The sequence below is a fragment of the Acanthochromis polyacanthus genome, chromosome 19, assembly GCF_021347895.1.
Source record: "Acanthochromis polyacanthus isolate Apoly-LR-REF ecotype Palm Island chromosome 19, KAUST_Apoly_ChrSc, whole genome shotgun sequence".
Taxonomy (NCBI): domain Eukaryota; kingdom Metazoa; phylum Chordata; class Actinopteri; family Pomacentridae; genus Acanthochromis; species Acanthochromis polyacanthus.
In genome coordinates, this window is record NC_067131.1 from 15,199,369 (window position 1) to 15,211,062 (window position 11,694).

At 39.3% G+C, this 11,694-nt stretch overlaps 2 protein-coding genes across 2 annotated transcripts; both read left to right on the top strand.

Annotated features, from left to right (window-relative positions):
* Nucleotides 1-4: 4 nt before the first annotated feature.
* Nucleotides 5-3,445, top strand: tsr3 (TSR3 ribosome maturation factor). Its single transcript, XM_022190879.2, has 6 exons — nt 5-392; nt 1,054-1,264; nt 1,687-1,880; nt 1,999-2,166; nt 2,813-2,867; nt 3,143-3,445. The coding sequence occupies exons 1-6, from the start codon at nt 272-274 to the stop codon at nt 3,285-3,287; spliced, it is 894 nt and encodes a 297-aa protein (XP_022046571.1). The 5' UTR covers nt 5-271; the 3' UTR covers nt 3,288-3,445.
* Nucleotides 3,446-3,757: 312 nt separating this feature from the next.
* On the top strand, nt 3,758-11,614 carry pdpk1b (3-phosphoinositide dependent protein kinase 1b). Its single transcript, XM_022190875.2, has 14 exons — nt 3,758-3,917; nt 5,853-6,143; nt 6,361-6,403; nt 6,515-6,652; nt 6,766-6,910; nt 7,015-7,112; nt 7,237-7,312; nt 7,405-7,473; nt 7,604-7,700; nt 7,850-8,023; nt 8,187-8,404; nt 8,631-8,688; nt 8,988-9,140; nt 9,292-11,614. Exons 1-14 carry the CDS (start codon nt 3,894-3,896, stop codon nt 9,403-9,405), a joined length of 1,698 nt encoding a protein of 565 aa, XP_022046567.1. The 5' UTR covers nt 3,758-3,893; the 3' UTR covers nt 9,406-11,614.
* Nucleotides 11,615-11,694: the final 80 nt, after the last annotated feature.

An 11,694-nucleotide genomic window follows, 5' to 3' on the forward strand; every position in this document is an offset into this window, starting at 1 on the left:
TATGAGCATACGACGTGCTTCCCACGATACAAACAGACAGACCTACGAAACCGGATTTAAAATTATATATATGTGGTGTACAAGTAACGTAGGTTAATATTAGCTGTAGTGTGATAACGCTTTGAGCGGTTAAACTTTGTGCGCATGGATTGTTTTGGATATACTGTTTAGATAAACTTGTGTCAGTTTCTTAGCTAGCTAGCTAATGTCAGCGTGAAGCACATAAACAGATGCTGGTTAGCTTTCGTGCAGGCTAACCACCGTTTGCAACATGGGACGAAAGAAACAGGGGAAGTTTGTGCGCTCTGACAACAAGGGCAAAGACAAACGGCATAAAATGAAAGGGAAATCTTTAGAGGCCTTTACAGAAGAAATGCACACTGCTTTTGAAGGTAATACTACAAAAAACATGTTTCAGGTGTTTGTATGTTTTCTTTTGTACCAACATTTTACCCACATTATAAGTTCATTAGTTTAATGGTAGTTTAATGCATGACATTACTTAAGTTTAGGCCCATAAGGCCTTGATGCATCAACCTGTGAAAGTGAAATTCTAAATAACTGTGAACTTATTATTGCCATAGCTTTGATTTGATAGGATTTTTTTATTCAGACTTCAGTCAATATTCACCGTGTAATAGATTTAAAACGTCATGGAGCACTACTACGTAAGATACTATGAAAAGTATGACTGTCACACAAGGATGACAGCATAAATTTATAAAACCTTTGACACAACAGCCTAAACCCTGGGTGAGATGCACTGAAAATGTGCAAAATGTGACTATTGAATAAAAAGACTGGGCTTAACCTGAACTACATAGTATATATTGATGGATGGGCAAGCATAAGCAACCACTGAAAATTTCAATCTGTTTCAATGAAATAAAATTCAATCACAGCATTATTTATTAGTCATTGCATTGTTTCTAATTACAAGTTGAAATAGTTTGTTTAGGCTGTAAAGATGAACTTGCTTTTTACTTGATAAACAGTGTTCTTCATATTCACAGTATAATGCACACTTTCTGTCCACTATAACTTGTCTTTCAGCAAGTCTTCATGTAGAGGAGGGAGCAGAGGCCCCACAGGTGAAACTGCCGTGTCCACTTGCTATGTGGGAGTTGGGTCACTGTGATCCCAAACGTTGCACTGGCAGAAAATTGGTACGGAAGGGCTTCGTTCGCAACCTGCGCCTTAATCAAAGATTTAATGGACTCATACTGAGTCCAATGGGGACAAAGTATGTCACGCCAGCAGACAGGTTTGTTGAGTTGTTTCCTTCATACCACTCCCACTGAAGTCAGTACAACCCTCCATAGAATCTATACATTGTTATTATTCCAACACATAATGATGATTCATAAGCCAATAATCAATAAGTTGATAATCGAATGATAAATTATGATCCTGAGATTTGTTATATCTGACTTGAAAAGGACAAATCTGAGATATTCAAATGTATGGAATAATAATACTTAAGTATTATTGAATCTGTGGATTGGCCCAATCAGTAAATAGTAATTGTTCTCAAATTTTTTACTGTATTGTAAAGTAAATTTAGTGAATAATTAGGAAATTACCATTAAACCATAACCAATATTTCTATTACAATTTCCTTTTGATGAGTATCCTGTATTATGATTGCATGTGAATTAAAATGTTTGCGTGAACCTATATTCACAGAGACATTGTGGCTCAGAATGGGCTGGCAGTGATCGATTGTTCGTGGGCCAAACTGGAGGAGACACCCTTCAGTAAGATGGTCGGAACTCACCCCAGGTTACTGCCGTACCTTGTAGCTGCGAACCCTGTCAACTATGGCAAACCCTGCAAGTTATCCTGTGTTGAGGCATTTGCTGCCACATTCTGCATTGTAGGTAAGGGTTTGGCTTTAGTTATATAGAAGTCACAAACATATTATCTCACAGACCGCTTTCCTTATCCTTTTAAATGTCATGACAGTGAAACTTTAACATACTGTACCTAATATTTCAGGTTTTGAGGAACTGGCAATGCTCTTGTTGAAGAAATTCAAGTGGGGGACAGTGTTTCTGGAGCTCAATAAAGCTCTTCTTGAACGCTATGCTGCATGTCAGTCAGAGGAGGAGCTGCTCTCAGTCGAGAAGGACTTTCTCATGTCTAAACCAGAGGAGGATGACTTTGGTAAAATAAACTGGGGTTCCATCCATTGTTTTTACAAGATATTTCCCTTGTACATGTGTGCCTCTTAGTTTTAATTTGACTTCATGTACAACTTCTGGCCCTAAAATAATTCATAATCATTAAACCTTATTATGGAAAAGCTCACCTTCAAAATGGCAGAATCACCAGTAAATGCATTTTAGGGAAACCGGACAAAAATATTATAATCCTATTTTATATTTGCTCCCTTTACTGAGCCAGTAACTGAGGAAACATTAGTCTCCCATTCTCTTCTTGGAATACAATACTCATAAAACATAATTCTTAAGACAGCGAAGCTTCTGAATTAGTTATGAGTAATATAATGCATCAAAAAATAAAGGTCACTGTGAGCAGTGATTCATAATTCTATGAACACTGACGTCAGTGTTCATTGCACTGTTTCCTGCTCAGATCTGAATTGTCATTTTACTTAACTATTGTTAATTTGATTTTGACGCATTTGATTCCGTTTGCATCTCTGAAATGTGGGCAGTGATTCAAAGTCTGGATCTGGGCTGATTGTTTGGAGATGTCTGGAAATTTGTGTTTTCTTGCTGACGTATAACCGGTAATATTGAGGCAAATTTTCCTCCTCCTGAAAGCTGCTCATCTGTTTTGTCCCCAGATCCATTTGACGTAAACTCTGGAGTAGAATGTATGAACCTCAACAGACGTCATTGGTAAGCATCTAATACTCATGAAGGCATTAAATATATAGCTTCGGTCAGAGTTAGGTAATCCCTCTGTAGAACTGTTTATTGGCAAACCTTGTCATGATGCAGATATTGATAAATTAATTATAAGTACTGATAGTTATTGTAGTGATGTCAGTTATTCATAATTAACTATGCTTCCTTGTTGAATGTTTATATGGAGTGAAAATCTGCTTTCCTCATTTGTTTTCTATGAGTCAATATATTCAGTGAGGTCATCAGATGGTAATTTCTGTATTTAGTGCACCTGAAGATGATGATTCGAGTGAAGATGCAGAAACGTCAGAAGATGATGAAGAGGAAGCAGAAAATGAAAATCCAAACAGCAGCGATGAATCAAGAGCAGTCTCGCATCATCACGAAGAAGAAGATGATGATGATGACTAAATGAAAGACTTCACAATAAACCATATTTTTACTATGGATCTTTTTAATACAACTGACAAAATGTTTTGACACCTCTGAGTCTTTCATATACTCAAAAACGTTGTATACTAAAAAAAATAAAAGTGATACAATAAATTCTTATTTTATGTGAAAACAGACTAGATGTGCAATCTATGCTTCATTTGAAATGTATATTAGCATGTACAAAGTTGGATACACATGCTCTGATGGATAATGGTGTGAATTCAGGCTCCTTCCACATTGAAGTTGAGTCAGACTTGAATAAAGGACCTGTAGATGAGCCTGGCTTTGATGCACTATTAGTCAACTAAAACAAAGCCGAGCAAAGAGAGTTTGTACGCCACGTCTACTGCGGTATTTGAATATCAACAACTGCTGCCGTGTGGCTCCGGTGCCATCAGTGAGATGAAGTTCAGTAGGTTGTTAATGTGTGGAGGGGGCGGACACAGCGGGACTCTCCTCTGCTGTCCTGCGGTAACATTGTTGTGGAACGACGTCACAGCTCGAAAATGAAGGCGCAGAGGCAGCCATTACTGGAGCTTCTCTAATTATTTTATTCCAAATAAATACTGGCGGAAAACTCCCATGGCAAGAGCTACAAGTCAGCTGGTAAGTGTTGCAACTTTGACATGAATAACGGTTCGAAGCCGGTGCTCAAAATGTACAGTGTGGTGGCTGTGTAACAAATAGTTATGTCGGGCCTTCATTTGAAGAGCGGTGCTAGCCGCAAAAGATCGTTACGACTCACTAGCAACGTTAGCTGGCTAATGTTGGCTAACACAACACCCAGTGTTTGCTACGTTAATCGGGGTTGCCCATCACCTAACTTGATTAGTGGTTAAAGGTTCTTCGAGTTATTTGGTCTTGGAGAACCATCTGCCAGTGCTTGATAGTAGTTTCAGAGGATGTATGACCATTTTCTGCTGCTCAGTAACTGTTGGCTAATGTTAGCTTAACAGGTTCGCGCTTTCGAACGATGCTCCTGCTTGCTAGCGAGCAAACATTAGCTTTATTGCGATCCACCTTTCGTTACAACATAGTTTTTAAGGGTAATGTTGTACTGTTTGATTGTCAACCCGTCCACTTTAAAATTTCGACATTAACACCAGCTCACTAACTTTGAGGACGACTGAGTAAGGTTACGTGAAAACACCAGTGGGTTTTGAAGTTACTTATGTTACCTGGTTTGCTAGCGTTAGCTAATTGGCTGTTAGCGTTAAGTTTGTAACTCACTGTCAGTGATGGCCGGCATTATTTGACAAGGCAGCAGGAGCTAACGTTAGCGTGCTAGCAGGCGTTAGTTAGCAAAGAAAGTTCGCACAGGCCTGTTGTTACCCGAGTACTCAGGGTTAGGATATCGTTAGCTGACGTTTTCTGTCAACCATTACATGGCTGACTAATCGTAAGGAGTGAGTAGATAGTTATATGGCCAGCTGACAACCACCCAGTCAAGTCCGGAATAGGCAGCTAAATGGCCACACCTTGGTTTTGAATGAGAAGAAGCTAAGGCCAACTGAACTAACTAACGTTAACTGCACACTGATTGTTACAATAGTTCAGTAAGTTATAAATAACTATTGTTTGTAGGAGCACCAAACAAAAAAGATAGAAAGTACAAGCTGTCGCTGTGTGCTGTCCTTGAGTCTTCAACAGGCAGTTGTTGTATTTCTGTTTGTGTGCTTTAGCTGCCATGTCAATTCGATTATGTATATACAAATGGGAACACTTTATCGAAGTTATGGTACTAAGTAGTACTGCTGTCACATGAAAGCAGTAACTTTGTCGAAGTTTTTACAACTTCAACATTGAAGGGTGGGACCACCAGGCTCAGAAGCTGCTCCTTCAATAGTTGTATGTCTTTATCAAAGCTAGACTTTGCTATGCAAGTGGTCTCACTTGAAATTGTGCTTTAAAGCTATGATAGCTTACCAACAGTGTCAGAAACACTAATTTGTATTCAACAGCTGTGGAAAGTGGAGTGTCTATGTGATCAAAACCCTATCTCTTGTAGTATCATGTAAACTCCTTAAGAAATGGGTTGGGTAATTACCGACTTTGTGGTACATTATATTATATTCATTAAACAGTCCGCTGCACCATATATTTATTTAGACAGATAATATACAAGGTATTCACTGTTGTCCTCTTGTTAACTAGGGATTCAGAGAAAATGTGAATTAGCATGTACTACCAACACGCAACTGCTAAATCCTTTTGTTTACAGACTGGTGAATTAAAATACTTGAAAGTATTCCTCACATTACTTGTTGTAGTTATTGTTATATTTTGATAATTATATAGTTGCAGGGTTTGTTGGGCATTAATTTAGCCACATACCAGTTGATAGTCACAGTAACATATTAATATTTCCAGTAGTAGTTCTTGAGTGCATTACAACAAGCTATTTTATTCCCCCATATTTCTCAAGTGAAGATACTCTATTTAAACCACATGTGCATATGGCTTTTATTTAAAAAACAAAACAACTACAACTGCATCACCCTGCTGACTGCTATATTCTCAATGCTCCCTCTTTTGTTTCAGTATGATGTTGTGCCCATTCAGCCCAGCGTTGTCATCTGTTCCTGCTCGCATCCATCAATGGTAAGAAACCACCCTGACTCCTGCTCGCCACTTGCTATCCCAGGCGCAAGCAGCAGCCATTGCCCCAGCATGGAGGGCTCAGCCTCAGAGGCTCGTGCTGTAGGAGCGTCTGCCAGCAGCCAGGGCTCAGACCTCCGCACACAGCCAGCCGTCCAGGCCCCTCAGCCACGCAAGAAGAAGCCAGAGGACTTCAAATTTGGCAAGATCTTGGGAGAGGGCTCCTTCTCAACGGTATGTAACTTGCATTCCACTTAGCTTTTGAATTATACCTGGGTAGATGTTGCTACATGCTAGCATTCTTTTGATTAATGGCCTTAGATGAGTCATCCTCAGTTCATTTAAGGTGAATTGACAAATGGGCCCCAACAATTATTAAAGTTTCTCCCAAGTCTGGCAAGCTGCTTACATGCCATGTTATGCTTTTCTGTTTTGTTTTTTTTACCCTAAGGTTGTCCTGGCAAGAGAGCAGGTAACAGGGAAAGAATATGCAAGTAAGTAATAATGCAACAGTTTTTAATGATTGCAGTGATGTTGCACACTATAACCGCAATTCAGAATGTGCTAGGTGTGCTTTTATTGATATTTTCTTTTATCTTTTCCAGTTAAGATTTTAGAGAAGCGCCATATTATGAAGGAGAAGAAAGCCCAGTACGTGAAAAGAGAAAGGGATTTGATGTCAAATCTAGATCATCCATTCTTCGTCAAGCTCTACTTCACATTTCAAGATGACGAGAAGTTGTGTATCCTTTAAACAAGTTTCCTTTGCTAAGGCATATTGCATATTAATAACTTACTACATGTTTTGACATTTTTGTGGTTTTATGAAAAGTGTTCCTTAACTATCTTCTTTCAGATTTTGGTCTCAGCTACGCAAAGAATGGCGAGCTACTGAAATACATTCGTAAAATTGGTTCATTTGATGAGACCTGTACTAGATTCTACTCAGCTGAAATAGTTTGTGCTCTAGAATACTTACACAATAAGGGGATAATACACAGGTAAGATGTCACTCTTTTGCCGTGTCATTTTTGCTGTTTTCCCCTTACATAATTTTTTTCAATGTTAAGTGTTCATACATTACAACACGTTCTTCTCATTTCAGAGATCTGAAACCAGAAAATATTCTTCTGAGTGAAGAAATGCACATCCAGATAACAGATTTTGGGACAGCAAAACAGTTATCATCAGACAGTAAACAAGGTATAACCACAGTTCTGTTATACTTCTCAGGATGAAGTATAGCAAAGCAGACTGATGTCATGAACTAAGCTTTTAAGCAGGAAAAACTTGTCTTTTTACATTTTTTTTCCATATTGTTTTGCAGCGAGAGCAAACTCCTTTGTTGGAACAGCGCAGTACGTGTCGCCAGAGCTGCTAACAGAGAAATCAGCCTGCAAAAGGTAAGGAGGTTATTTTTTAGGCTATTCAGATAAAGATGGGCATCACAGTTCATAACTGTTTCTCTCTTCTTCTTTTTTTTTTTTGTTTGAAGCTCGGACCTGTGGGCCTTGGGATGTATTATCTATCAGCTGGTGGCTGGTTTACCACCATTCAGAGCTGGGTAAATAACAGTGATATACTTTAGTTATTTACAAAAGAAAATGTTAATCAAGGAAGCAAAATCTCACTTGTGATACACTCCCTAACTGTTTATTTTCTTTGTCCTTTTTCACCCATGTTTCATGTTATAGAAATGAGTACCTAATATTCCAGAAAATAACAAAACTGGAGTATGAATTCCCAGAGAAATTCTTCCCCAAAGCCAAGGATCTCGTTGAACAGCTTTTGGTAGGTCACCAAACCACTACGATGTATGTGGGACACAATTCAGTGTTCCTGATAGCTATAGTGAAGTCAGTTACTTACATCAGTTTTTCATTGTGCCACGGTGCTTTTCTGCTGAATGAAAACACATGTTGTATCTGTTTTTCCATTAGTCGTTGGACCCTTCCAAGAGGATTGGGTGTGAAGAGATGGGAGGGTACGACCCGCTGAAGCGGCACCCCTTCTTCGACACCATCTCCTGGAGTGACCTACACCTACAGACACCACCCAAGCTCACACCCTATTTGCCGGCTATGTCTGAAGATGATGAGGATTGCTATGGAAATGTAAAATATTTTATCATGGTCTACATTTAACTTATTTAGTCTTTTTTGTTTAGTCAGGGTGAAGTGTGTTGCCTTGTTTAAAGGTGTAGATTCTTTAAGTGTTTCAAACTATCTACAAATACTATTCCTCTTCTTACTTCACCTGTCTCATTGTGAATCTCAGTATGATGACCTCCTGAGCCAGTTCAGCAACATGCAGGTGGCCCAGTCCAGCTCATCACACTCCCTGTCGCCACACGAATCCACACCCCCACAGAGGTCCAGCAGCAACATTGAACAGTACATCCATGACCTGGACAACAACTCCTTTGAGCTGGACCTGCAGTTCACTGAAGAAGAGAAGCGGTTATTGCTGGACAAACAAACCTCTGGAAACCCATGGTAAACCTCAAGTGTTTCATCCTTGTGAACTTGTTAATGTGTGTCATTGTATTTATATCTGAACCATTCCTGAATCAAAGTTTTGCTCATGTTCTGTAAATGTAGAACAAGGTGAAATTACTGTTGTTTTGTAGATAAGTGATGATGTGGCTACTAAAACATTCATATGTTGAGAAAAAAAATCAATGTTTGCATGTCAGTAATCTCCTGTTGTTTATGTACACAGGCACCAGTTTGTTGAGAATAACCTGATCCTGAAAATGGGCCCAGTGGATAAAAGAAAGGTGTGTGTTAAACTCTTATATTACTTTATTGATTATGTATTAAAAATGTATACATAGTTTAAATCCTTCCAGGTTGTACCTTCTGTGTAGGTTAAAACTTTCCTGCCAGCTAGACTGTATAGTGTTTCCCTGTATTAGCTGACTCCACATCAGTGAAGTCACTTCCCATGACATTGCTCCAACTGCTGGCTTATAGGAAGTAAAGGGGAATTCCCTGTTGTGGTGTGGAAAGTCTCACTGGCCTCATAGCCCCCTCTGTTGGTGAAATAATGTCTTGAGTTGTGTGCATTCCATTGCAGGGTCTGTTTGCTCGGCGGAGACAGCTGCTTCTCACTGAAGGACCACACCTGTACTACGTGGATCCTGTCAACAGGGTCCTGAAAGGGGAAATTCCTTGGTCCTTTGAGTTACGCCCCGAGGCCAAGAACTTCAAAACGTTCTTTGTTCACACGGTACACAATGATTTATCTCTGATGTCTGTCCAGCAAATATTCTCCCAGCAGCATGTTGGTACTAGCCCACTGTTTGGAATCTCTTCACAAATGAGATTTTTCTCTTTTAATATATGTGTTTTTTTGTGTGTGTGCCCTATGATGTTTGCAGCCTAACCGGACATACTATTTGATGGACCCCAGTGGAAATGCAGACAGATGGTGCAAGAAGATCCAGGAAGTGTGGAGAAAGATCTATCAAAAGCACCAAAACCCCGGCCTATAGGAGCACTGTTCATCCTGTGCCCTCTCCTCTTTAGCTCTGAGGCCAATCACTGAGCAGAGTAACACCCTCTTTAGTGCCCTTCATCACCGCAATGTAAACAAACTCTTAGAGACGCTGGCATCTAGACCTTGTTTGTTTTCCTGAGTAGAACCATGGGAAAAATACAACTTTGGATTCAGGGTTGCTTTGCTTGTTCTTTGTGCTCTCTGTGAGGCTTCTATTGCATTTTTCCATGTATGGATGATAAGACTTCCAACCATGCACATCTGCTTTTTGTACATTCTGCAGGGGGGAAGAGAAGGCGAAGCTTGTCTTGTAGAGTGAAACAAGCTTGGGTACCGCTAGGACTATCTCAAATGCAAGGACTGGTTTCCTGCTTCAATGATAACACAAAATCTAGCTTTTGTGAGCCAGAGCCTGTCATGATATCTTAATTAAACCATATCCTAATCCTACATCGTACGTGCAAGCTGTAGTCAAGCCCCACTTTTAGTGCGTATACTCTATAGTTGTAACGGATACTGTAAACCGATTCAGTCTCACACGTTTACCAAACTCAAATCCTATATATATTTTTGTCAGAGCCCAAATATTCCCACGGTATTTGAGTTGCCTTTTTTTAAGTCTCTTGGTACTTGCTTATTGCAGTCCAATTAAGATCTCTATGTAAGAAAGTGGAGTGCTGGTCTGCCGTGAGACATCGGTCCAAACCTGTCTCTCTAAGTGTGAGCCTTCCATAGCCATTACTGAGGATGTTTTGCTAACAGGGGGCGGGTAAACATGCCACTAGCTTGTACTTCCTAATCATAACTTGCTTATCTTTCCTGCATGGCCAGTTTTGTAGCTCAGCCTTGTCCGCTTCTCTCTCCTAGGGCACTGGAGATATAGTTTATTCAAGTTTAAAGGTGGGTATTTTTGACTGCATTGGCAACCATAGCGAATATTATTGGATGATTTGGTTGTTCTGTACCATTCACTGGCTATTTCTTTGTGGTGTGAATTCTTCAATTTCCTTTTCGGTGGAATAGTCGGCTCATCTTCAGTACGTCCCATTGAAAACAAAATCTTATGTGCTGACCACCCCATGCTGAACAGAAAACCTTCATCAACAGAGATACATACACACATACTATCATTCTTGGAAGCAATCACAGTAACGCTGTTGTCCCTGGGCAAGATGGCAGAACTGCCTCATCGGGCTCATTGGCCCATCTATTTTTGTTTTTGTTTTGTTTTTTTGTTTTCATTCTGATGTTTGGCCCAATAGAAATTAAAGCGATTGATTTAACTTGTGCTCTTGTTTTAGCAATATGTATTATCATAATGCTTTTAATTTTTGACATAGTACCTTAAGGTCCTTTCCAAAGGTCCTCTTCCTTCAGCTGAGTCTGTGTGTGCAGTGTGTGACTGGAGTATAGGTGAATAGGACCCTCCAGCCCTGGGGCCCAGGGCTTGATGTGGTTGGATGTCAGTTAAAGGATATCTATCTGATCCAAATAACCGATGAAATTGCTGTATCTGTCTATAAAGTCGAGAAAACACTCGAGAAGTGTTTCGCTCTAGTTAGAAAAATTGTTTGAATCAAGTCGATGGCAGTCGGTTACATTGTGTATGGAATTCTCTACCTGGCTTGTAACTGACTAGAACTGTGATGTACAGATGATGTATTATTAAAATCTGAAGCAAGTAATGCAATGATATTAGGATACAGTTTTTGTATTTTTATTCTTGTATAAGGTTATTTGATGGCTATTGTTTAGCCTATAGTTCATTCTGTGTTATTTAAATTCTAATATATGAATCATATTTGGATTGAAGTCATGTTCAGGGGCCATGTTGTGTATGTATTGAGATGTAAAGCCTTTGAATGTGAATAATTATTGTAAACTATAATATTTTACAGCTTTTTTCTTACTATATCATACATTTTCTATTTGCTCAGTGATTTAATCATATTCTGATAATTTAATGAATCTGTTCATTCTCTCTCTGATTATTTGTGCGCTAGGTCAGTAGATGTTGAATGATGAATTTTCCACTTAATGCTTGGTAGTCCAGTAATTAAAGCATGTAGGGATTTAGGCATACAAATAAAGCCATGTGTCCTGTCTTCTGTTAACCATGACACAGCAGCAAAACGGCAGCATTCAGTGGCAATGGCATCTCACATTTTGCAGCATGTAAATAAAATACCGGCCCATTATCAGTGTTTTTTGTGTCGTGAAACTTAATTTTGAACGTGTATGTAATACCCATGAAGTCATAATACTCGAGGAAATGTAAGCTTCT